Genomic DNA, 27,674 nt, shown 5'->3' on the forward strand with positions numbered 1-27,674 from the left:
GGGTGTGTTTTTTAGGAGCTATAGTACAGGTATGTATTCTTTAACTTTGAGATGTATAAATAAATATACTGTATCCCAAAATTAAATAAAGCATTTTATCTGGTGAAAGGTAAAACAGATATTGCAACTTAAATGTAATTTCTACAATTTATAGATGGAGTGTAGGGTTGGAAATAATTAAAATGTTACCTTTGCCAAGTAATTCCCAATGTATCCTCACTGGCACTGGGGTATAAATGCCTGCCGTTTTGATTCATGGTCCAGTCACAAATCCTCAGCTGTCAATTGAAACCTAGCAGTCAGATATGGATTGAGCAGTACTACAAATTTTCTTTTTAGTATTTAAATGAACACATGCAACGCCCACATATCTTTCCAAGAGGCAACTTCATCTAAGAATCAACAGTTCCTCTTGAATTATTTTTTTTGTTTGTTTTTGTTTTAAGGCTTTTTAAATGTGCTTTGTAATTAATGAAAGCAGAGAGTAACTTAGCATTTAAGCACATAACAATTAGCCATTAATAAAATACAAACTAAGCTGTAATAAAAGACAATGTTAATAGTGAATAATATTGTCAATAGTGCAATAATTTAGAAAGTAAATCAAAACTGGTTTCTTAAAGAGGGGTTCTATTCAATGTACCATATGGTCTGTAAGACGGAAAGAACAGATCAACACGACTTGGAGGCATGCATTTGTGAAACTTAGAAGGCATGCAGTTTGTAGGGGGGGGAGTGTTTCCAAAATATTCAGTGCACTCTAGCTCTACTTCCATTAGTTTGCAAAGGAAAGGAATTTCAGAGCTGAACCTTTACCAGTTTAGCGATACTGCAAAGTAATCCAAAGTGATAAGCCAAGCTTACTCTGAATTTTGCGTGGGTTGCTTCCAATCTTTTATTCCATCTGATCCAAAAAGCAAAATACTATTTTCCTATGTCAGTTCTTCCGGTAACCCCATTCAACCCTGTCTTTAACAGCTGGCCTCCTGTCCCTAGCAGAATTTGTTGAAAAGATGCAGCACTCTCTTTCTATGTTGTGAGCAAAACCACATCTCGCAGTTGGGCGCGTTGGTGTTTCTTTATCTACTGCAGGGGTGTCCAACGGCCCCGTGAAGTATTTTGTGCGGCCCCGGTCAAGAGCCATGCAGTGTTTTCCTCTGCTGCCCCCGGGTGTTTACCATCTTACCGGCTCCCTCCTCTGTCTTGCTGCAGCGTTTGTGTGGCCCCAGAAACATTTTTTTCAGCCAATGCGGCCCAGGGAAGCCAAAAGGTTGGACACCCCTGATTACTGCATTCGCCTTGCTGTCCCATTAATTAGCTATATTAGGCAAGTAACTGCTCTCCATATAAAATGAAATATAGTCTACTCCGTGATCAGTGTGTTCTTGTAGGAGACATTTCATTTTTAAGGGAAATGAGTGTTACAGAGATACAGGCATAAATAGCAGGGCCGAGTAGATTCTTTGCTATACACACTCGACTATTATGCAGAAAGAATGCCAACTTGCATGCTTGGAATGCTATGCATGCCATTCTCATCTGAAGTTGGATGTGTGGAGGGTAATTCTACAACAGGGGGTCTAACAGGATAATTTGAAACCTCTAATATAGACAATTACTTTTCTATATAAAATACTTGTGAAACCAAGTACAGTGATACCTTGGAATCTGAACTTAATCCGTTCCAGAACCCCGTTCGAGTTCCAAAGCATTTGATTTCTAAGACAATTTTTTGCATTGAAAATAATAGAAACTCAAATTTTAACAGGAAATACCCTGGATTTTAAGGTAAAATATTAACAAATTTTCTAAAGCAGCATTCAGATTCCGGGGCACAACCATACACATACCATGTGCAGGGCGCGTTCGGATTCCAAAGCAGAGTTCAGATTCCAAGACAAAATTTACTACAAAAAAAGGTTTGGATTCCAAGTTGTTCGAGTTCAAGGGCGTTCGGATTCCGAGGTACCACTGTATACACTTAGGGACCCTTATACTAATCTGTGGTAAACACTACTGTATATATGTAGGGCATGCTCAGTCAAAATAAGTTTATTTTTTAGTGATGGGGGGTGTTCTGCACTAATTGGTTAGCAAAGATACACTGCCGCATGCCAACCGATTAGCGTGTGATTAGTGTGGGAGCCCTTACTGCCTATAAAATAGGTGGCGGTACGTGCTGCTATGCTAATGGCCATAGGCTAATGGGGAAATTAGTGCATGGCCATTAATTGAGAAATGTAGACATTTACCAGGGCTGTGGTGTCGGAAGCAAATTTTGGGCTGTGGAGTCAAAGTCGGAGCTGTGGAGTCGGAGTCAGAAGCAATTTTTGGGCTGTGGAGTCGGAAGCAATGTTTGAGCTGCGGAGTCAGAGTCGGAGTTGTGGAATCAGAATTGGGAGCAATTTTTGGACTGTGGAGTTGGAGTCAGTGAAAATGTGTTGACTTCAACTTCAACTCCTAATAGAGTTAAATTGTATGCCATGCAAATATTATAATGCTTAAATTTCTTCTTTCACAGAAAATAATTTGATTAACCCATTAGTTTCAGGATATGTTTTACTCTTAGAATATATTTTTATATTAAATTCTTTGATGGTTATAAAATGTAATATATTTTGCGATATTTATATTAATGAAAGTGGCAACTAAAGAATGACAAGGGGACGTTTGTCCCCATCCCTGCGAGCTCTGTCCCAGAACTCGCAAACTTCTACATAGATATATAAATAAAGGAGTTGGAGTCGGAATGTTTTGTGTACTGACATCACAACCCTTGCGTTTTATAACTATACTAAAGGGGGCCTCAGTGCATGGGAAGGTTCCACGTAAGTGATAGCACCAGCCACTTTTTAACACACCTTAGTAAAAGGGTTCCTTAGAATGTTGTCACACCAACTCTATAGCTTAGTTTGGATGCAAATGCCCACATTTAGATGTTAGCCAGAATGCATATAAATTATAGTATTCCATAATTTACACTCATATTTGTGTGTTCCACCTACATTCTGCCCAAATTCCTTCCATGTGCACACCTCCCATCAAGACATTGGAGAGAATTCAACAAAAGGTTCTGAAAATTCATTGCCCCAAAAATGGAGCATTATGTACTATTCTATAAAGGGAGTGTGCCTTTTACAGAATAGCATTTGAAGCAAATCCAGCACCTAACTTGGAAATTGTACTTACGCCTACTACAAGCAGGTGTAAATGCCAGTGCCCGAATTAGACACATTTTAGCCAAATTCTGTAAATCTGTGGGTATCTTTTTGGAATGCTCTTACACATACCCTGGTCATGTCCCCTTTTCAGACACGTCCAATTGAAGTTCCATGCTGTACATTATAGAATAGCCCACAGCGAGATGCATGTGCAAGTTTTTAAGACTGCCAATACTAACATGTGGTTGTTAGCACCCAAATGCTGATGTTTCTAAGCTCATTAGTTAATTTATTTGTGTATGCATCTCTGAGGCATGCACAACGTATGGTGTGGAAATTTGGGCATGATAAATAGAATCTGGGGCATGGTGTGCACATATGTAAATGACTTGAATGCTGCCATTTCTGCAAGCTCCTGAACAGGCAGCTCCTATTAGACCCATAGCGGGTTAAGCACTGAATATTGCATCTGTCTATGGTGTAGCTGGCTCTGCAAACCCAGAAATTCAATGTCAAAGACCGCACAGGGGCCAAAATCCAATTTTGAGCACAACACTGGCGTCTGTCAGCAAAACAGTGAACGCTGACCGCTGAAATCGACCCATGACCTGAATACTTTCATGTGGCATTTACCCCCTAATTCTGTATCTGGGCACCTGAATTGTGCACTCCTTGTGCACGTAAATTTAGAGAATACTACATAGAACTTACATAGAAGTACTAGCAGGGCACCTAAGCACTGTTCTGTTAGAGTACAATAAGTGGCATAGCATGTAACTGCAAGGGGCATTCGCATGGGTTAAGCACAGGAGGGGGCATGGGCAGGGCTCACACTTATATGTATAACAGACAGACTACTGGTGTAACTGCGGGCAGTGGCACAGTAAGGGTGAGTGGTGCCCCGGGCCATGGCGCCCCTCCCCCGCCCTCTCCCCTACCCCGCCACGCACATGCCCCCTTCCCTTTCCCCATCCCTTTTTAACTTCTCCGGTGTGAGCAGCATGCCCATGTCAGGGTCGGCTCGCCCTTTGATGTCAATTCTTATGCGCGGGTCCCGGAAGTGACATCAGAGGGAGCGCCGATGCCGATGTGGTCAGCAACTTCACACCAGAGAGGTAAAATAAGGTACGGGGGAAGGCACGGAGTGCACACGCACAGCAAGGAGAGGAGAAGGGGGTGCCACGCCCTTAGGAAGATGACGCCAGGAGCGGAACCTCCCCCTGCACCCCTCTTATTGCACCACTGACTGTGGGTATATAAATGTTAGGTATGTTAATGTTGGGTTACACTACTACTCTCTAAGGGATTTGGGGTAATGCTGTAATAAAAAAAAGGCTCTCACCACACATCGGGGCACCTAAATGGCAGTGCCCAGTTACAGAATTGCTTTTTGTTTACTAGAGCTAATAATGTGTATAGTTTGAAGACTTTTTTTAAAATGACAGTTGGGGCTCATTTTCAAAAGAGAGATGTGCATTCAAATCCCATAACGTGCAACCTAAAAAGGGGAATGGCCCTGGAAGGTGAATGGGCAGGTCAGGGGCTTTCCTAAAATTTGCTTGTAGTATTCTAGAATACTGAAGATCTGCACCCACATTGGGCGCTGAGTAGTAAACCCCTAGTTTCAGGCATCAAAAGAAGCACTCGGTGCTATTCTGTAATGGACACCAGATTTTTTTTTTTGGGGGGGGCACCGATTTTTGAATGCCATTTACTGTACTGAATCTAGCTCTAACTGATTAGCAAAGAACTAGGGCAAGCCCTTACTGCCTACAAAATAGGTGTCCTTAAGCACTCCTGACTAGAGAATGACATGGGGAGCGATCCCCGCGGGGAACCGCGCTGTGCCTGTGGTTTGGCTGCGGGCTATGGAGACTCCATAGCCAAATCACTGCAGACATGGGGACAAAAGTTTTCACCGCCCGCAAAAACGGTGAAAAGATTTGTCCCCGCAGGCAAATGTATCCCCTTCTACATACCGCGATTTACCGGGTCTTCACCGTGTGTTCGGTTCACTTCGGGACGGGTGTCTGATTTTTTTCCAGCGGCCATGCTTGTCAGCCATGTGGTCTCCTCCAACTCGTCTCTCTCCACCCGATTTGCACGTTGCCTGACTCCGCCCCCTTCAATATTCTAGCTCCTCATTAGTCAGTTCTTTCCTGCTCAAGAAGGGGACCAATCGCTACTGCCACACATGATATTTAATGGGTTGCAGTAGCAATTGGAAATCGGGGGATTTCGGAGCTGAGAGGCAAGCCCAGGATTTTTTTGGGAGTCGCTGCCTGGATTGGAGAGGAGTCACTGCTGCAGACTTGGAGGAGCTGAAATTTCATTGAAAACTTTGGCGCTACAAGTCGAGGTAAGGTGCACACTTTCCTACTACTTGCCTGCCCAGGGTTGGCGGCGGTGGCAGCAGGGGTGGGGGTGGGGATTCTTTGACCAGTTGGAGACGGGAGTCTGGCTGAGCTGGTTCTTTTTTTTTTTTAATCTGAGTGGGATTCTTTGACTGGTTGGAGACGGGAGTCTGGCTGAGCTGGGAGCTGGTCCTTTTTTTTTTTTTTTTTAGTGGATTCTTTGACCGGTTGGAGACGGGAGTCTGGCTGAGCTGGGAGCTGGTTCTTTTTTTTTTTTTTAATCTGAGTACTAGTGTAGTAGTGTGCTGTGTCCATTCCCATGGGTTACTGAATCCTATTCCTGAACATGTGCTGCAAGAATGGAGGAATCCAGCACATGTTCAGTATGTAACCCATGGGAATACGTTAATAAAGATAAGTATATAAAATCATACCTGTTTGAGGCTTTTATGCATGCTGCGGTGACGGTGACGGGGCGGTGAATGGGATGGCAGTGGCGGTGACGGGGCGGTGAAAGGGATGGCGGTGACGGGGCGGTGAAGGGAACGGCGGTGACAGAGCAGTGCAGAGAATGGTGGGACGGGGTCGGGGCGGTGACGGGGACAGATTTTTTCCCCGTGTCATTCTCTACTCCTGACCTATTTTTTTTGTAATGGCTGCATGCTATTGGCAAAATTAGTGCACTACAACAAAAAGATTGTGGAACGGAAAATCGGACGTACCAGTTTGCAGTTTAATACGAGTCCAAATAAGTTAAAAACAATAATCTTAATTTTCAAAAGGCATTTGACAAAGTACCTCGTGAAAGACTTCTGAGAAAATTAGAAGGTCATGGGATAGGAGGTAATGTCCTATTAGCCATTGATGTACTCTTATCTATTACTGCTGTGTACATACCACCCTGAGACTTATATAGCTTGTTCAGTATATTCTTAGATTCATCAAAGTCTCCTTCTGAGACTCTATTAGCTTGTATATACTCTTAGATCCACTAAAGCATGTGGGGCTCATAATCAAAACTTAAACATGTCTAAAAACCCGCCCAAGTCTGCATGCGGACAACCTAAAAGACAGGTCATCCAAGTGCCGATAATCAAACCTATTTTTTTGGATGTATCCAGGGGCTTTTTAGGCCCCTAAATGATGCTGTGCACCCAGAGCTGAAAGGGGCATATTTGGAGGAGTGGTTGGGGCAGGATGTGGGCCGACCTAGACTTCCTAGACTTCCTAGAATGAACTTTTACGTTGTGAGTTAGACGATGTAAAAACAGGTATAAATGCCAAAAAGATATCCAAAGTGACCAGATAACCACTGCAGAGACAAAGTAAAGACCCCCCACACACTCCTCCAGTGTTCACTGATCCCCTCGCACTCCCACAAAGATTGGAATAAAAATGTACATACCTGTCTCCAGAACATCAGCACCTAGTTAGTATAAGAAAGCCTAGTAGAACTGCACACTTGAATCTTAAATAGCCTGGGGGTGGGCTAGTGAACCATAGAGAGGAGGACCCAGGTTCATAAGTCACTCTAACCACTACTCATGTTCTGCCCACCAAACCCTACTCTACTGCCATATAGGTGGCACCTGCAGCCATAAGGGCTACTGGAGTTGTAGACAGGTGGGTATAGTGGGGTTTAGGGGTGTTTTGGGGGGCTCACCATAACCTATAAGTGAGTTTTGGTGAGATGTTTATGTGGCACCCTATTTTGTGAAGTTTACAGCAGAGCCCTGTAAGGTGCCCCACTGCTCTGTTCCATGTCTGGGTGGCCAGTCCATCACAATGCTGGCCCTTCCCACATCCAAAAAGTCTTGTTCTGGGCATTTGGGACTAGGATGAAATGTTGGTCAAGAATGTGATAGATGACCTGGCGGTCTAGACAAACAATAGCTTGGATATCCAGACAGACAATTGTGGAATGGACATTTTCCCGCTGCTGACTTTGGGCATCTAGCGCCATATGTCCGAATCAGACTTAGACGTATCTTTAGATTATGCCTCTCTGTGTGTTCTTAGCTTGTATATGCAAGTATGTTCTTAGTCTCCTTCTGAGTCTCTCGAGACTACGTCGGGAACTCCCTGCAGCCATTTCCTGATGACGATCTGCACGGGGCAGGAGCGCAGGAAGATCGCTCCTGCCCCGAAAACCCTCTAGACCACCAGGTAAGGCCGGGAAGACGGCAGGGAGGTGGGGGTGGGCCAGAGCCGGATAGTCGCAGTTTTTCGGCATTCGCGGTCCGGCTCTGCCCGTATCCCCCACGAATGACGAGGGCGAAGTGTAGTGAGATAATTAAATTTGCTGATGGCACAAAGTTGTTCAAAGTTGTTACATTGCAAGAGGAATGTGAAAAATCACAAGAGGACCTTGTGTGACTGGAAGACTGGGAGTCAAAATGGCAGATGATGTTTAAAAATTCTAAGGAAATTAAGGATAATTCAGAATACAGCTGTTTGATTGATTTTTGGTTTAAAAAAGAATGACCATATTAGTCCATATTATCGTGTACTTCATTGGCTACCTTTGGAGGCAAGAGTATTATTGAAATTTTCCTGTATCTGCTTTAAGCTGATATCGGGATTGTCTCCAGGTTACCTTTTTCCTCATTTTGTGTTGCATAGACCATCAAGAGAAACTAGAAACTTCTACTTATTTGGTCAATTGTTTAGGTATTTCTGGAACAGGTATGTTTTTAGGCGTTTCCTGAATTCCCCATATGTAGTGGGCGAAAGCAGTTGGTCTAGGTCTTTGCCCCATAGGACTGCTTGGTGAGAGAGTAGGTGTTCGTGGTGTTTTTTCATTTTGCAGCCTCTAACTGGAGGGGAAATGAGTTTTGGGTGCGTGTTTCTCTTGAGTTTGTTATTAGAAAATGCGAAAAGGTCCGTTATGTACTTGGGGATCAGGCCGTATAGTACTTTGAAGCAGAGGCGGGCAAATTTAAACCTTACTCGGGCTTCCGTTGTTAGCCAGTGCAGCTGCTGATAGTAGGGTGTCACGTGGTCGAATTTCTTCAGCCCGAAGACAAGTCTAACCGCAGCATTTTGTATTCAGCAAGCTATGTTATCCTATTGCAGTTTTCGGAAATTAATTAAGACCACTTTGTTCAATAAGTTTATTACTTAGTGAGTTTTATTATTGAAATTCTATTTTACGAATATTTGCATACTTTACTGTATTATTGTATTTCGCTGATTGTCCAGCTCTTTTTAGTGTAAACCGCCTAGAACTTTTGGTTATAGTGGTATAAAAGAATTAAGTTATTATTATTAATGTGAGCAAGTGCAAAGTGATGCACGTGGGAAAGAGGAACCCAAACTATAGCTGTGAGATGCTGGGTTCTGTGTTAGGAGTCACTGACCAGGAAAAAGATTTAGGTGTCATTGTTGAGGATATGTTGAAACCCTCAGCTCAAAGTGTGGCGGCTGCTAAGAAAGCAAATAGAATGTTAGGAATTATCAGGAAAGGAATGGAAAACAAAGATGAAAATGTTATTATGCCCTTGTACAGCCACATCTTGAATACTGTGTGCCATTCTGGTCAACATATCTCAAAAAAGATATAGCGGAATTAGAAAGATACAGAGAAGGATGACAAAAATGATAAAAGGGATGGGACGACTTCCCTATGAGAAAAGGCTAAAGTGGCTAGGGCTCTTCAGCTTGGAGCAGAGATGACTCAGGGGTGATATGATAGAGGTCTATAAAATAATGAGTGGGGATTGGAGGAGAGCAGATGCGGTCCCTATTCACAAAAGTGGTCACAGGGATGAAGAAGGAAACTATAGGCCGGTGAGCCTCACTTCAGTTGTTGGAAAAATAATGGAAGTGTTGCTGAAAGAAAGGATAGTGTACTTCCTCGAATCTAATGGGTTATAGGATCCGAGGCAACATGGCTTTACATAAGGTAAATCGTGCCAAACTAACCTGATTGAATTTTTTGATTTGGTGAGAGCTGGATCGAGGACATATGCTAGATGTAATTTACTTGGATTTCAGCAAAGCCTTTGATACAGTTCCTCATAGGAGGCTGTTGAACAAACTTGAAGAGCTGAAGTTAGGACCCAAAGTGGTGAACTGGGTTAGAAACTGGCTTTCGGACAGACGCCAGAGGGTGGTGGTTAATGGAAGTCGCTCGAAGGAAGGAAAGGTGACTAGTGGAGTCCCTCAGGGTTCGGTGCTGGGGGCCGATCCTGTTCAATATGTTTGTGAGTGACATTGTTGAAGGGTTAGAAGGAAAAGTGTGCCTTTTTGCAGATGATACCAAGAGCTGTAACAGAGTAGATATCGTAGAGGGAGTGGAAAATATGAAAAAGGATCTGCAAAAGTTAGAGGAATGGTCTAATGCCTGGCAACTAAAATTCAATACAAAAAAATGAAGAGTAATGCATTTGGGGATTAATAATCGGAAGAAACTGTATATGCTGGGAGGTGAGAAGCTGATATGCACGGACGAGGAGAGGGACCTTGGGGTGATAGTGTCCAAAGATCTAAAAGTGAAAAAACAGTGTGACAAGGCAGTGGCTGCTGCCAGAAGGATGCTGGGCTGTATAAAGAGAGGCGTAGTCAGTAGAAGGAAGAAGGTGTTGATGCCCCTGTACAGGTCATTGGTAAGGCCCCACTTGGAGAATTGTGTTCAGTTTTGGAGACCGAATCTGGCGAAGGACGTAAGAAGACTTGAAGCGGTCCAGAGGAGGGTGACGAAAATGATAGGAGGCTTGCACCAGAAGATGTATGAGGAGAGACTGGAAGCCCTGAATATGTATACCCTAGAGGAAAGGAGGGACAGGGGAGATATGATTCAAATACTTGAAGGGTATTAATGTAGATTGAAATCTTTTCCAGAGAAAGGAAAATGGTAAAACCAGAGGACATAATTTGAGGTTGAGGGGTAGTAGATTCAAGAGCAGTGTTAGGAAATTCTACTTTACAGAGAGGGTGGTGGATGCCTGGAATGTGCTCCCAAGAGAGGTGGTGGAGAGGAAAACAGTGACTGAGTTCAAAGAAGCATGGGATGAACACAGAGGATCTAGAATCAGAAAATAATATTAAATATTGAACTAAGGCCAGTACTGGGCAGACTTGCATGGTCTATGTCTGTATATGGCCGTTTGGGGGAGGATAGGCTGAAGAGGGCTTCAATGGCAGGGAGGGTTTAGATGGGATGGATTAGGTTTTATCGGAGATTTCAGCAGTTGCATCCCAAGCATAGTACCGGGTAGAGCTTTGAATTCTTGCCCAAAAATAGCTAAGAAAAAAAAAATTAAATTGAATCAGTTTGGGCAGACTGGATGGACCATTTGGGTCTTTATCTATCATCATCCTCTATGTTACTATGTTATGTTACTATGAAAGGGTAGATGTGAATCGCTTGTTCACTCTTTCCAAAAATACCAGGACTAGGGACATGCAATGAAGCTACTAAGTAGCAGATTTTAAACAAACCAAAGAAAATATTTCTTCACACATGTAATTAAACTCTGGAATTTGTTTCCAGAGAATGTGGTGAAATCAGTTAGCTTAGTGGGGTTTAAAAAAAGGTTTGGATAATTTCCTAAAAAAGAAGTCCACAGGCCATTATTGAGATGACTTGGGAAAATCCACTGCTTATTCCTAGGTTAAGCAGCATAGAATCTGTTTTGCTACTTGGTTTCTAGCTAGGTGCTTGGGACATGGGTTGGCCACTGTTGGAAACAGGATACTGGGCTTGATGGCACTTCAATCTGTCCAGGTATGGCAATTCTTATATTCTTAATCCAGAAAGCGTGTATACAGTAACAAGTGACCCACAAGATAGAAACCAAATAATATATAAAATATAAATGACCCAACACGAGCTGTGTTTTGGCAAAATAAAAATGCCTTCCTCATGGGTCTTATGGGATCCCTGGCTGTCTTTAATATAAAAAAATCTAAAAGTCACAAAAACTCCAAGTAGTTAAGAGGCTGCAAACATCTGTGGAAAAGGCGGTCTTAGAGCAAGGGAAAAGCCCATGAAAGGGCCACTAGTTAAAAGAGTTCTTAGCACCAGTGGCATGGCAAAGGTGCCCAGGGTTGGTGGCGCCCCTCCCTCTTCTCCACACCCTCCCTCCTGCCATGCACACACCACTTTCCTTCCCCTGTACCTCTGTAACGTTCCTGGTGTAAGCAGCAACAACCCCCTCCCCAAGCTGCTGTCACGCCATCATCAGCTCTTCCTCTGACATCACTTCCTTTTACTAAAGTACGCTAGCGTTTTTAGTGCATGCACTAAATTACCCTGCGTAAAACCGTGCGGTACGCTTCTAGAATAACGCCAGCTGAATGCTGGCATTAAGGTCTAGTGCACGTGGCGATTTAGCACGCGCTATTCCACGTGTTAAGGCCCTAACGCACCTTTGTAAAAGGAGCCCTAAGTCTATATGAAGAAGTATTGTTTGTTTTTAAGATTGATGCGTTCTATCCCACTCCCCACTTGTTTTCTTTTCTGGTTGCAAACTTTTTAAAGCCATGGCACACTAAACGTGGGGCTGCGGCTGGAGGGCATCCGGAAGTGCACGGACTTCCAAGTTTCCAAGTTTATTAGTCAATTGATATACCATCTAGCACAGATAACTAAACGGTTTACAATAAAATAATAGTAAAAAGGGTAAAATGACAACTCTCTATTAAAACTAAGAGGAATTCACAGACTGAGCAGAACTGACATGAAACCAGATGTGCTCCAGCCATGGACCCGTGACTCTTATTGCTCCTGGTGGTGGGGTTCTGGAGAGGGAGCGGTACGGATAGCAGGAGAGGCACCAGCGCTAGCTGACTGCACATAGGACGTGACTCTCGCCGCAAGAGGCAGTCCTGTAAGTGGTCAGGTTAGGCCAGGGTTTTCTTGGCCTAAATGAACACGCCTAAGGTATCAGGTTTCAGGTTTATTAAAAATTTGATATACCGCCTTATTAAAAATTCAAAGCAGCTTTATCTACCAGCACCTAAGTCAAACCACGCCCAAAATACACCCTTAACCATGCCTGCCTTGAAGTGGTAGGCGCCTACCAGCTAATTAATTTTTTTTAATCTTTTTTTTTTCCCAATTCTTTTTTATTGCACTTTCAGTTAAGAGCGACGATTCAGCCAATTAAGAAAATTAAGGTAAACGCCTAGATTGGATAAGCATGTCTATATAGGAGCTTAACTTCCTGTGCCATTTATAGAATCTAGGCCTAAGTTACAGAATGAAGGGGTTAGTACTTAGGGCGCTAGAAGTTGCTGTTTTCCACCTGCAGTAATAACACTATCCAAATATAAAATGTGCAGACTTTAAAACACAAGTGCTGATTCATATTACCTATATACCAGGGATCTCAAAGTCCCTCCTTGAGGGCCGCAATCCAGTCAGGTTTTCAGGATTTCCCCAATGAATATGCATCGAAAGCAATGCATGCACCTAGATCTCATGCATATTCATTGGGGGGAAATCCTGAAAACCCGACTGGATTGCGGCCCTCAAGGAGGGACTTTGAGACCCCTGCGTTTATACTGTAGGTTGATTCAAGGCCACACAAATAGTGTGATTCAGTCACATGACTTACAAACTCAGCCATAGACAAATGCATTAAGCAGTTGGCATACTAGCTCATGATAAAGCTGGTTCAAATTTCTACACGACTTGACCACCTGATCATGATAAAAATCTACTCTTATTTTTTCATGGGATGGTAAGAACTAGTTATACAATCAAAAGATCATTTGCATAACTAATTCACAGCCTAAAACAAAGAAAATGCACTCAGGTGTTTTTTTTTTTTGTTTTTTTTTTGCTTGCTTGCTTACAGGCATCCCAACTCTTCTGTCAGAAACTGGCAAATCAATGCGGGGACTCCCGATTCTCCTGCTGGTGGCTCGCAGATTTGCTTCGCCTTTATCTCCTCCTTAGATGGGAGGAGATAAACAGAGGCCGCCCAGTCTCTTGCTCCCCTGCTACATATAAGGGCATGGGGTGGAGGGGGAGGGGGGCAGTGATATCTCCACTATGAAGCAGAAAGATGTTTCAGAATTTAGTATAAACCAGGAGATGCTCAATGTACATAACAAAAGGATAGACATTCATACTAAAATGTATATAATTTTAAAGCTAAATGTGAAATTTATATTGCACTATTTTTAGACCTTACAAATATGTGGAAATGTTTTATAACCAGAGCAATTAAAAAGTGTGCTCTCACTCTCTTTACTGAAAGAAAGAAAAAAAATCCTAAGCAATTATATAGAACATCCACTGTTTGGAAAAAGGGAGTTTGTGGTTTTGTTATGGCTGGGTTTAACAATATGTATCCTTCTCAAACAGACACATTTTATTGAAAAGCTTTATGTATGTGTGTATGTATGTGTGTGTGTGTGTATTCTTCCAAATGAATGACATTTTTGAAGTTTATGGTCAATTCAGAGCCCATATTACATTTTTCCTGAAGACTGGAGAAAAGGTAATATGTTTATAAAATGATCACTTTCTACAGTACCAAGGTGTTGCAACTTCCTTTAAATGTGTTTCCTTCAGTTAAAAGTATACGAGTGGTAACCTTTGATCCATTTACATGCCCCTCTTATAGTCACGTAATTTGGCTTTACATCAAACTGTCAATTACGATAAGATGTGCGATATGAACAGCCTGAATGTTGATCAGTCTCCTGGCTTTATGGATATACAGTATTTTGCTTGAAATTGGTTTTCAGAATCCACTTCTGTTCTTACTGTCAACCTTTTTGCCTCAAGCTAAAATCTTCATCTGTCGTAAGATTTGAAAGCGTTACCAGTGGTCAAAGTTTGGCTTATGCTTCTGAAAGTTTTAAAGGGGCTTCTCATTTTGCACAGGACAATTAAACGGTTAGTTTAAAGTTATGAGGTAAATCATGCACACCGAGCACCCATGTCTCAAGACCCCAGTACAGGCATGCTAATCAAAGCAAGGATATTCAGAGGAAATCACTTAAGCACTGCCCCAACACTAACCAGTATAGAAAAAAGAAAGACCAGATTTTAATACCAGCTTGCTATTTTAGGGAAGACTAACAGACCAAAATATTGTCCTTCCTTGAAGAAGTTTAAGGCATGAGTGAACACCATGAGCCATGAGTAGGCTTCTTGCTTACACATACAGTATATTTACATTTTTTAAAAACCCTAGTTGGAGGTTCACAATATGGCAAAAGCTGGAAACTTTCAATGCATTCCCCCCTCCTGGAAACCCTGGAGATTCTGCTAGCATCAGCATTTCAGGAAGAAAACGAATTAAGATAATCAGAATCAAAAGAATCATGTAGAATGGATCATTTATAACTTTGGGGACTTTACTATTTCATGGTGGCAACATGATGTGAACAGAATGACAATGAGGCATCACTATGATTCTCCCACAGTATGGAACTGACACTAATATCCGCGTATGTGTGACACAGCTGACTACCACCTAATTGCCAGGATTTTCTAAGATGCCCTGAAATTATTGTTTTTACATGGGCTAATCATGAATGCTCCTCTTCATGCTACCCTACTGCTACCAAATTAGTCATTTTGTAGTCTTCCCCTCTCTTGGCAAACACTCGTATGACATTTCTTAGCAAAGAAAGAGTACTGAAGGTCTCGAAGCATAGTTCGTTAGTTCATCACACCACCACCACCACAAATTTCAACAGAAAAGTGAAGAAAAAAAAAAAAGATTTAACTTCTGGCTCAGTTAATTGCAAAGAGAAATTTTCACCAGGAATGGAAAATTAAAATAAAGCAATAAACCTGAAGACAGCAATCTATGACAAGTGGTTAATGACGTTTACTAGTTAAAACAGATTTAATGCTGCAGTCCACTGGTATTTTGAGGTAAAAGGGATCTAAAGGTATCAAATCCTGATAAAGCTGACTCATAAGTGTTCAATAGTAATGTATGTTGCACCGATTTTTGGCTATGGATAGTGGTCTAACTTTACATTATTATCAGCACAATTAGTATAAGGATGTCATCAAGCCTGCACTACATGGCATTCTAAGGCACAGGGATAGCACTACAGCATAACTCATCCTTAAGAGCTATCATGTGAAAAATAACACATGTGTTGGCAAATCTTTCACTAGATTTAGATTAGTCAACAGGAATCTGGCAAAAGCTCAGATTCCATGTGGGAACACTTTGGGGCATCTTTATCTGTTACTGTTCACTGAGTTACTCTGATCAGCACATGCAAATATATTACTCCCACAATTCATATATGTGATTCAGAATTTTTTGTCACCATTTTCAACCACAATTTATAGGATCTCTGTGCACAATAGAGTAATGGATTCTTTTATGGGAAGTTATACTAAGCTATCAGTCTGGAGAAAGGCTATTTATGAAATATGGCTGCAAACTATCCACTCCTCGTGGACGCTAAAAATTTATGTCAGCTATTCATTTTTCAGGAAAAAAAAGCACTCAACAATGCAAGTCAATACATCTTATAACTGAGGAGGATAAATCTTTATGAATGCTCCTTCCAAGAAAGTAAAGAATGCTACCTGTAACAATATTTATTTTGAAGGGGTCAGTATATATTAAAATGTATACTTGGCTAATACCACCAACGTTCCAATTTAGAAATTCACCCAGCTCATATAAAATGATTGATGGCTTTTCTTTCATGTACTCCCTTGATTTTCCATTTCATTCATCATGGGCTACTTTAAACCAAATGCATTTAGAACCTGCCACCAGAAGGGTGGCCTCTTTTAAATCTTTGTAAAGTAATCAAAAGACATATTAAATCAATCTCATTCTTGTCTCACCAAGGGATAACCTTTACACTGCCAAAGTAATTTAAGCTATTTCTAGGGACAGTTTCCCCTTTCTTGTCTGGGTAATTAACATGCAAACAGAGATTAACATTTTTGCAATCTTCTATGTCTTAAAATTGATGGGGGGCAACTCTGGCAATTATGTTAGTCTGTATGCTCAGATTTTTCTGCAAGATTCAAAACCTTTGCTAATTTTCTTAAGGAAAGAAAGAATAAATGTGTGGCACGATTAAATTGCAATAGCTCTAGGTATTCACAAGATAATGATTTATATCAGAAATCAAAGCCCAGCTATGCACACATGGTACAAATGGAAGTATACATACCAGCTGCCATTTTAACATGGTGCGGTTCCACCATGAATATCAGACTTGATCCAATGCAACTAAACACTTTTTACTTTGGAATGTACAACCTTTTTACATGAATGGTTTTATGTGAGAATAGAGCATGTAGTTTTGAAAGGAATGTGTGCAGATGGTTTAATTTACAATTTTTATATTATGAATTACTGATATTCAGTAGTCATGCATTAAACAGGCCTTAATTTATCTACTCTAGACTTGGCGGGATATCAAGTTTTAGCAAACTATTTAAATTATAAAGTCTTTAATTTCTTTTCAAAATATCATATGAGACAAACTCAAATATGCTGACAATCCGCTGCACACATTGCTTTTATAATATTAAGTGCACTGGGCAAACATGAGCTGTAGTTGTTTAAATTCTGAACACCAGGAAATGAAAGGAAAAGAAAGGAGAATATACATAGCTACTGTTCGTATCTTTTCAGATTCAGCTGAATGACAACATTGTCAAGACACACAATGTATTCAGAATCAAAGGTGAATGAAATTTTAGAAAAATGACTCTGGGTGCCCCCATATGTGGTAGGAATTTTCTTTCTAGAAAGTTTTGACTTTCAGCACAGGAAAATGAGGGATTGTTTTATGTTTTATGTGTGTCCTGCTCTGATGTTTACAATGGCTCTACCCATCTATTTCAGTCCTGACCTGGGTTGCCCCCTGATGCTCTGATCCCTGGCCTGTCTTGAACAAGGAACACCAGTTCTGCCAATCTGTGTAGTGACTTTGCAACACAGACAGATGCTAAGCAGGGACTAGGTGGAGACACTGTCATGTTCTTTTCATTTGCAGTGTCATAAAAGACATGGAGGGGCATAATCAAAAACAACATCGAAGTCCCCTTTTGATCTAAGGCCCTAGGCACCCAAAGTAGGCAGCAGGGAAATGTCCATTCTCAAAACAAATGTCCAAAATATGGTTTTGTTTTTTTCTGAGAATGACCTACCTGTACGTTCAGGAGTTTAATCGCCCAAACTGCCACTTCGTCTACCTTTAAGTCCTATTCTCGGGAAAAAAAAAAAAAAAAAATTGCCCAAGTCCCAAATGCCTAAAACAAGACCTTTTAGGCATGGGAGGGACCAGTCTTTTGCCTAAAAGCATGATTCTCTAACTGGTGTCTGTCATAAGCGCCGGTTAGAGAATTGTGGAACTGTCCCTCCTTCACCCCCCCCTGTAACGATCACAGCAGGAGGGATGCCCAGTCCCCCCCTGCCCGAAACCGCTGCAACCCCCCCCACACACACACTGAATGATTGCTGGCAGGAGAGATGCCCAATCTCTCCTGCCACAATCCCCCAAACTCTCCCACAATGTTCCCCATAAGGAGGGATGCCAAATCCCTTCTGTCGACACCCCACAAACCCCCTCCAATGATCGGCAGCAGGAGGGAAGTTCATAGGGTATCGGCAGGAAGGATTGGGCATCCTCCATCTGAGAAACAATGCAGGAGAATTCAGGGGATCACGGCAGGAGGGACTGGGCATCTCTCCTGCCGCGATCGTTATGGAGGCGGGGGGATGAGTTGTCTGAGCCGCAGAGCTGATCATGGCAGCCACGAACAGCTCATCAACCTGATCCGAAACGTATACCTGCTTTGACTTGATCTAAGTCAAAACATATAAGTTCCATCCAGGCAACCTGTCAAACTTTCTGATTATGGCTGTCAGACGACTAAGTGTAAGTCGGCCCACATCCCGACCACCTCCCGCCTTACCCACTCCTCCAAAAATGGCCCTTTTTGCTCTGGGTGCACAGAGGCAGGGAAAAGGCCTAAGCTGGTTTTAGATACGTCTAAAACCCTGTTTGATTATCGGTACTTGGACGACTTGTCTTTTTGATCATCCAAGTGCAGATTTAGGCAGGTTTTTAGACGTATTTATTTTTTGATTATGAGCCCCACAGTTTTGATCCTGGGTCTCTACAAGGAAAAGTTAGAGCTTTAACCTATCTCATTGTGCCCTTTCCTAAAGTATTCCAAATGCATTAAAAAGAAGTAGCAGGATATTACAGCTCAAGTCCCACAAATAACATCTCTGCACTATTTGCAATGATCTAAAAAAAAAAAAAAAAAAAGTTGGTTCCAAATCTATAAATCTCTACTTATGTTTTAAAAATACACTGAACATACGCATGTGTCAAGCAGGAACACAGTACAGTAATTATAACACATTTCATATTACAACAATTTTAAATGGGAATGGGGAGGGGGAAGCAACTCACCAGAAAATTATACTGCAATACAAATGACTGGCAAAACCCACTAATTATTATTTGGTATTTTCATAACCATGTACAGATGGTTTCAGTTAGTTCTCCCTCGTAAAGAAAGCTGGCACAACGTCAACTATGTTGAACAAACTAGTGTCTTTATGATTTTCTCTGAGCTCTCGGTGGTGACCTGCAATGCGCACACACTGCTACACGAAGGGCTCCTCTTCCCCCTGCGGCAAATGCGCCAGAGCCCATTCACTGCCCATGGTGCATTTGCTGCGGAAGAATCACTACCGCGGCTTTGTAAAAGGGGGCCTCAGATTGGACTTCTTAGTTTCCCATTTGGGAAATGTCTTAAATTTGAATGGTAATATGAGTGAGGTGAGATGATTAGGGGAGGAGACAGCATTTGAGGTTGTTTCTAGTAGTTCTACTTCACAATTATTTTGCATTGTTTTACGTAAATGTTCTAACACTGTATATAAAGATTGCTCATCATATTATGTGTGGAAATCACTCGGTGACTTTTGTGTAAGCTAATTTATATGTGGAATACACTGAAAAGAATTTTGAATGGATAAGGACTGGGTGGTCCTGGTTACAGCAAAGTTTGGCCATCTGCAGAAAACCTGCATGAGGAAAAATATCGAGGGGAACCAAAGGTCCCGCCAGCCTGGGCAGCAAACATATTGCACTTCTGAGTTTCCTAAATGCAAACTGGAGAAAAAATGATTCCGTTGTCAGTCAGACTGCAGCAAGTAAAAACACCTTAAACATTCAGACCCTCTTTTACTCAAGGTGCGCTAAATGATAACCTGAGCATGCCAGTCTATCGATGCATTAGCGCGCACTTTAGTAAAAGAGGGGGCTAGCACCTGAACAAGTCTGAATTTATATCTTTCGCTTAGAATTTTCTGCTGTTGACTGTGGATCATTTGTTTAATCCGCTACAAATCCCGGCTGTATATTTTCACACCTAGAGTAAATACTTCATTTGCATAAAATGTACAGCACGGATGAGATGTGAAATGTAAAATGTTACTTGAAATATCAGTGATACAATGGAACAAGTTTTTGTTTTTTTCTTTATCACTTGGTCAGAAATCAGCAAACCAATTGAAACCTCTTATATTAGGAATGATGATGATGATGTGTTTGACTGAGAATGCAGCAACAGAATGTCAATTTCTTGAACTGAAATGCAACAATTTAAGCAAGTCTTTGGGAAGGAAGAAAGGGCCGAAGCTCGACAAGCCTTCGGCCTTGAGCTGCTTAATAGGATGGATGGCAAATTAATTCTAAGATTTCCCTCTTATATTCTTTTTACATATAGAGAGCAGTCCATTTTCAGTTTTCACTATATAAAAAAAAAATCTTTGTTCATTTTACCTTGCCGCGCTTTATCATAGGGATTCTGTTTAAATGTTTTTGCTAAGCAGACAGGAAGCAGATAACAAAGTTGTCTTTATGGTCCTTACAGTTCCAGAAACTCAGGGACATTTTTTTTTTTTTTTTTAATTATCTTTATTAGCAACTGCAAAGGGACATACAGCCAGTGTACGGTTCCTATATAGCTTCAGAAAAAGGAGGATGGATTGAGATATCCAAGTTTTATTTCTATTGCTTTCATTGGAAGTAAAACCCGGATGTGTCAATTCGTTCTCCTTTTTCTGGAGCCATATGGTAACCCTATGCCTGTGCATTTCAGTTCAGGAAAATTGACGGTTATTTAACAAGTTTGGTCTCGTTCTGAGTACAGCAGGAGTCATACTAATCAAAGCTCTCAGTGGCAGCATGCAGGGAGGTACTAACAGAACACATTTCCAGATCAGTATACCTATGTGAAACGTGCCCACCTGTTGCTGGTGAAGGAAGGCCGGATCTCTTGGACTTAGTCCCACATATCGATTGGCTTGAGATGTGCCTGAGGCTGTGTAGGCTGGTTAAGGAAGAAGGAAGGGATCGGATTAATACAAGTACCTCTTTCAAAAACGAGCTTTCCTAATGCATGAGCTACACAATCAGCTCGTCTTTGCTTTCCTCTAATTTTAGGTCAAGGACGCTGCCAGAGAGAACGGCGCATGCTATGGATCCCCTAATTATCATCAAATTTGAAGAGAAGGCGGCTTGCAAGATCTTGACTAGAAATACCCGGTTCAATCTACATTAATTAGAATGCCTGTGAACAGTAAGAAGGAATTTACAAGGATAATAAATGCAACACATGGTTTGATTATATAATATAGAATTAAAATGCCTTTTCAAAGGCAAGTATCACATCATTATCTAAGGGATGCCACTTAAAGAAAAATAATATAAAATACAATAAAACTCTAAAAAGACTTTTCAGCATCATCATGTTGCCCTTTTGACTAGAAACAGACCTTTAAAATAGAAATTCTCCAGTGATATCTCTGATTTTACCCACCCCACCTTCCCCAAACCAAAGCACCTCGTGGAACTGAGTGGCTGCTGCTTTAACTAGACATGATCTGTCCTGGTAAATTCATGGTTATGATCTCTGGTCTATCCTCATTCTGAAGCCAATTGCAATTTTAAAAAAATGAAAGAAAACAGAATATATATGAATGTGAAGGCATTCTCCAATTTCTAGAGGTCAAAAATTAAAATGATGTTTGCACTTTAAATATTTGAAAGTCAATTTGTTAAAATTTGTTGGCTTATACCTTCTTAGCTTTTGCTAAGAATCAAAATAATCAAACCCTCCTTCACAAATCCTTGCTTTCACTCACTGAAGTGCTCAGCTTTTCCCAATAGCTACAAAAGCCACAGTGACTGAAATACAAAGCAGCGAGTGCCATTTACTTGGTCACGGGAAAGAATACCTGCCAATGTGAGTATCATAACTGCATAGCTGAAAAGAAATAATTACAATCGATGATAAGCTGTGTATGATTTAAGTCAACTTCCCCACAGCTAATGAACCTGAGGCTTTATTTGCAGCAACAAATTTCCCTTCAAGTGATATATTTCCATTAAAACACTACCAATTGATCTTTTGACTCTCAAGACAGCACTTTCACTTCAGTTCTCATAATTACACAAATCTAATTATTTATCAGTGAATTGCTAAACAATCTCTCCCTTCTGCCTTCTTTGTAATGATAATTCCTTTGCAATTTTTCCCACTTGTGTTGCGTGCAGAGCCTTCATTGAACCTCTTTTTCTTTTTTTTTGTTCAAGTTATAGGTTTCAGGAACCATTAGCTGCTTAGGAAACAAACACTTACAGGGCTTGATTAAATGCAATCAACTATCTAGGGCTGACATTTTAATTTTACATACTAATACATCTAAAACAAGTACATTCTGATGTACTGGAACTGCCCCCAAATTGAAATTCATAAAGATGAATACTTATTCACTGCTTTTGCGTAGCTTATTTTGTGTCACTCAAAGGAGATGATGCTTGGCTGGAGTGATATTTTCTAAACAGATAGTTCACGTCATGCTACTTCTCCTAGCTGCTTGGCTAAAATTTTGAAATTTGCTTTAAAAGGGGAAGTTTGACTACCAGTGGAATGCTGATTGTTTTCCGTTTTTATGTTTTCCAACCCAATGGATGTTTGAAAGAATTAAGAAGCTGTCTGTCTGTCTGCCTGGGGACAAAATAATTCTCCAGAAATTTAATTGAATGGGATGAAACTTGGCTTGAGGGAAAAACTGGTGAAAAGATAATTTTGAAAATAGTCCAGTTCAGACTGGGGGCTCCAAAGAAATAAGCTCCCACCCCCCCAAAAAAAATACAGCCCAATGTATTTCTGTGGGAGAAGTTGTTCCAGCTTCTGAGGCATAGAAACTTAGAAAGAAATGGATAGTTAGAAAAAAGGTGATGACAGTCGAAAAAGTGGAATTCTCTACCTTTCCAAATCCCCATCTACACCTAAAAATTATCAACTAACTGCCACCACACCACACAAACTGACCCATTCCCCAAAACTACCCCTCCCAACTATTATCCTGTCCCCCAAATTGCTCCATCCTCAGAACCTACCCCTTGGGACTTTCTCAAATCCAAACATTACTATTGCAACTGCCACACAACCTCAAACTGCCCCATTCCCTAAAACTCCCTCTAGCAATCTGCCCCATTCTAAATAAAGTACTTCTCCAACTGCCTTGTCACCCTGTAAAATGTCTTAGTATTAAAAATTAGCTCTATACGCAAGGGAAATTCTTATTAACTGAGGTGATAATAAATATCTCAGTCACTGATCACCACAATAAATCAACCAATCAAAAAATGAAAAAATAAAACACACCAAAAAAATTATAATGCTTTAAAGTGAACGCTCAGACCCACAACCGAAACTCTAGTGATATTTCACGGAGCCAGTTGTATTAGAGACCATCACAGCATGTTCACCATCTCCACCCCCTGTTATCATAGAACCATCATTCTATCAAATTCCAACTTAAAACGAGAAGTTACTGCATAAATATATGAGTTGTTATAGATTAGTTGGAAAATCCAATACTTATCTGACATGCATGGTGGCAATATTACTGCTCTATAACTGCTCTGAGTGCATTCTTAAATTTTTCTAAACTGCTGCCATACTCTCAAGACCGCCCTGGGTGCCAACCTTCTTCGCTACGGCACTATTTAAAGGCAACTCTGTAAACTCAGTGCTAAATTTCCATCCCTGTTTAGAATAATAGCATTTGGGATGCAAAAACCCGAAGGAACGGTACAGTTTAGGGGGTGAAGAACTTTTGTGCATGACAGAAGAGCGGGACTTGGGTGTGATTGTGTGTGATGATTTTAAGGTGGTCAAACAGATTGAAAAGATGATGGCGAAAGCTAGAAGGATGCTAGGTTGCATAGGGAGAGGTATGGCCAGCAGGAAAAAGGAGGTATTGATGCCCCTGTATAAGACTTTGGTGAGACCTCATTTGGAATATTGTGAGCAATTCTGGAGGCCGCACCTACAGAAGTGGATATAATGATGAACACTATACGTAGCACTCCAGTAAGCAGTTAAGCAGGGCTCTATGCACAGAGATTAATATCTTTTTCTGACTATGGGGGTAAAATTAATCATTGAACATCAACCATAATTTCAGTAACTTCTAATGAATGTCATCTTCCTAAATATCTGACATATGGAAAAATTGGAAGCAGGCTGCACTATGCTTCAGATATAAAATGGCAATGCTACCTTCCTTTTGTTCTTTAGTGTTTTTTAAAAATAGTTTAATATGGTTAAGTTCTTTTCCTATTAAATGTTGTATGCTATCTAGCAAAGCCACTGGACAGTGGTATTCATTCCACATTTTTAGGGACTGTCATTCCTTTGGCCCAGGTTTTCAGGATATCCCTATGTTTGAAAGAAATTTGCATATGATGGAAGAAGTAAGCATGCAAACCTTAAGCAAATTCATTAGGAATATCAGGAAAATCAGACTTCCTGGCATCCCTTGTAGACCTGGAGTGAATAATAAGCCTAAAGGAGAATCCTGCCCCAAAACTGAGCCAAAAGAAATGGACAATCCAGAAGCTAATTATGGAAATTATATCCATAAGCATGATACTTTTTGTTTGATCAGCTAAAGATGACTGCATTAGGAGCATCTATCTATACACTTAGGCCCTGATTCTATAAAAAGACACTTATAGTTAAGTACCTGGATCAGCAGGCCTAGCCAATCTGGGCATCTAACTTAATTTTTTTAATTGGTTTAACCAACACTAATAATTGAAAGCACCATTAAAACCAATTAAAAAAAATTTTTTTTTAATTAATTTGCCAGTAGGCGTGTACACTGAGGCACCTACCAGCAAATAGGCATAGTTAGGGGTGGATTCAAGGCAGAGTTTGAGTATGGATTGATTTAGGCGCCTACCTTAGGTGCACCCACTTAGACCAAGAAAACCCTGGCCTGAATGGCAGTGTGCCTAAGGATTCAATGGCTACTGGCGTCTAAAAATGCTTAGGCGCTGCTAAGAGTGATTCTATAAACGGTGCCTAGCAGTTGATTGACAACCATGCCGAAAGGCACCTAGGAGTTAGTCATCGTTTTTAGAATTAGGGCATTAGTATTTCATTTCAGCTCCCTTAATAAAAAGAATTGCTGTACAACACATGCTCATAAAGCTTTTCCAATGTGTGGTGGAATAATATTATGCAAGGGGCATAATTTCAAAAGATGAAGGCCTTGTATTCAGATCACATACCTGATAACAGGTCAGGCAAAGAGAATCCACTGATTCCAAAGCTTGAAGCAGCTTAAATGGACACTAATACTGATCCTTTAGGGACCACATTCCTTATCCTATCTAAAATACTTACTGGTTGCAGTTGGTGAAGCTGCCTCACCTTCAGTGGATGTAGTGATGGGCTTCGTGTCTGTCATGGTCAGAGTCACAGGCCGCACTGCTCCATGATGGGGAGAAGGCGCCAACACTGGAGTAAAATGGCCAGGCACTTTTCCTACTACTTGACCACTGCTATTAGGCTGCAAGGAAAAACCAAATCATTCATAAAAAATCATACATGTTGCATTCTAAATCAAATAATAAACTAAAATTAATATTATATGCACTTAACCAGGGTTAGAAAAATTTCAGAGCCCCCCTGGACCAGGCTAGTAACTCAATAATGATGTTCTACATTGCCATATAGAAGATTCTTGATTCAATCCCCAAGTCAGGTCTTTTGTTCTTGGGTTTATTAGGATTTTATATACCGCCTATCAAGGTTATCTAAGCGGTTTTACAATCAGGTACTCAAGCATTTTCCCTCTCTGTCCCGGTGGGCTCACAATCTAGCTAACATACCTGGGGCTATGGAGGACTGAGTGACTTGCCCAGGGTCACAAGGAGCAGCGCAGGGTTTGAACCCACAACCCCAGGGTGCTGAGGCTGTAGATCCAACCACTGCGCCACACACTCCTCCTTAGGGTTGGCAGGAGCTGAGAATGCCATGAAGGGGAGAGAGTGATGGTCATTTACCAAGGGTGATTCCAAATAACTGTACACATTTCCCTCCGTATTTGCTGTGGTAGGGGATTAACAGACCCACAAATACAGAAAAACCGCAAATAACTTTTTCATGTTATTTGCTCTTTTCTATTAAAAACCATCGTGAATATGGTGAAACTGTGAATAACATGGTGGGAGAGTTGGCCTGTTCCTGAAGGAGAGGCAAAACGCGGTGAAGAAAGTGCTGGGAATCAGCGATTTTCTCTGTAGATGCTTGGATTCAGCGATTTCTCTATGCAAGATGATGTAATTGGGGGGCGAGGAGCCAGAAAGCTAAAAACCCCGAATAATCGAAATCACGATTGCTGAAACAGTGAATACGGAGGGAGAAGTGTAGTTAGGACCCATGATTTCAAGGATTCATAAAGAGCACTGGAGCATGGCCTCTACATCAAGATCTGTTGAACTAATTACTACAATTGGAACACTGGGGTGGCAGGGCTAGAGGAGTTGAAAAAATTATTAGTGGGGTATAATAATAATAATAATAATAACTTTATTTTTCTATACCGCCATAGTCAGACGACTTCTAGGCGGTTCACATCGAAAGAAGGCTGGACATTCAGCTGGTGTGGTCTTCTCAAGGTTTTAGCTACTTATGGAGATTTTATTTTTAAGCCGGTTCATTATTGTAGAAGTCGATACTATATGAATAAATGAGGATGACCTGTGCCTTAAAAGGCTGGACTTACACATTAGGAGTTGCTTAATGTTTTTGTTATGTTTTACAGGATGTAGCATATTTGTGATTGAATGGTCCTGTTTGCAAAAGAAAGCATTTTTAGTATGTTATTTAGCACATCTTTTCCTTACTAAGACACAACTCCTCTATACAGTGCATTAAAAGTTAGGCACCAATTTAGCATATAGCTTCTGGACAATGGGCGTGAAACAGCAGATAAGCATTTAGGTGCACTTAGGAGCTATTCTGTAACTTGGTGTCTAAAGGGCCCTTTTACTAAGTTGCAATAAGCACTAACACATGCTTATTACAACAAAAAAGTGCTTACCACGAACTAAAAAATAAACTTTATTTTTTTAGCACTGGGACAGATGGGGGGGGGGGAGAGTTGACGCATGGTTAGCGCAAGAACCCTTACGGCCTGATTCTATAAACAGCGCCTAACTGCACCTAACTTGTAGGCACCAGTCCGTGCAGTTCTCAATCAACTGCTAGGCATCCTTCATTGAATCACGCCTAGCTACAGATATTTAAGTGGACTTAGGCAGTGCCAGGTGTTTTTGAAGTAGGTGCCGGCATATTAGGCCAGATTTTACCTGGCCTAATTTACTGGTGCCTAACTCGTATGCTTAGTGATACCTACCTTTACCATGCCTATTCTCCACCCCTTACCATGCCTACTTTTCAGGTGGGCGTGGTTAGGGTGTCAGAGAGTACCTCGACTTAGGCTTCACTAGGCCCTGTGCGGATAGCCATGTACAACCTTAATTAGTAATTTTAAAAAAATGTTTTTTAATCTGATTCTTCTTGTGTCACATGCTTAGTTACCTGCACTGTCGCGTCTGAACAGGAGGTGCTTCATGGGCCCTAGTGTTGGCTTTGAAGTTTAGGTACGGCCAAACTGTTTGTGATTATGACACAAAAATTAAACGATAAAGAATGGAAGCAATTTTGTGGGAAAAAAGGGGGGAGGTTTAATTAATAAACTGGCTTCAATAATGAGCTTTAACAAATTCATAATTGAAAAAAAAATTAATTGGGAGATAGGCGCCTATCTTCTTAGGTATGATTCTACCTAAGAAGATAGGCACCTATCGCATG

General features: G+C 41.1%; 1 protein-coding gene across 7 annotated transcripts in view; it reads right to left on the reverse strand.

Moving 5' to 3' along the window:
* Nucleotides 1-27,674, reverse strand: part of NFIB (nuclear factor I B) — a 649,011-nt gene that overhangs the window by 64,420 nt on the left and 556,917 nt on the right. For 3 of the 7 annotated variants that reach the window (XM_033918988.1, XM_033918969.1, XM_033918979.1), the window contains exons 9-11: nt 25,200-25,365; nt 20,743-20,825; nt 190-278 (exon numbers count right to left, since the gene is read on the reverse strand). In XM_033918988.1, coding sequence (XP_033774879.1) covers nt 190-278; nt 20,743-20,825; nt 25,200-25,365 — 338 coding nt within the window. The remainder of the gene's footprint in view (nt 1-189; nt 279-20,742; nt 20,826-25,199; nt 25,366-27,674) is intronic. The other 4 variants (XM_033919008.1, XM_033918999.1, XM_033919026.1 and 1 more) reach the window with 3 other exon arrangements.

The sequence above is a fragment of the Geotrypetes seraphini genome, chromosome 1 (assembly GCF_902459505.1).
Source record: "Geotrypetes seraphini chromosome 1, aGeoSer1.1, whole genome shotgun sequence".
Classification (NCBI taxonomy): domain Eukaryota; kingdom Metazoa; phylum Chordata; class Amphibia; order Gymnophiona; family Dermophiidae; genus Geotrypetes; species Geotrypetes seraphini.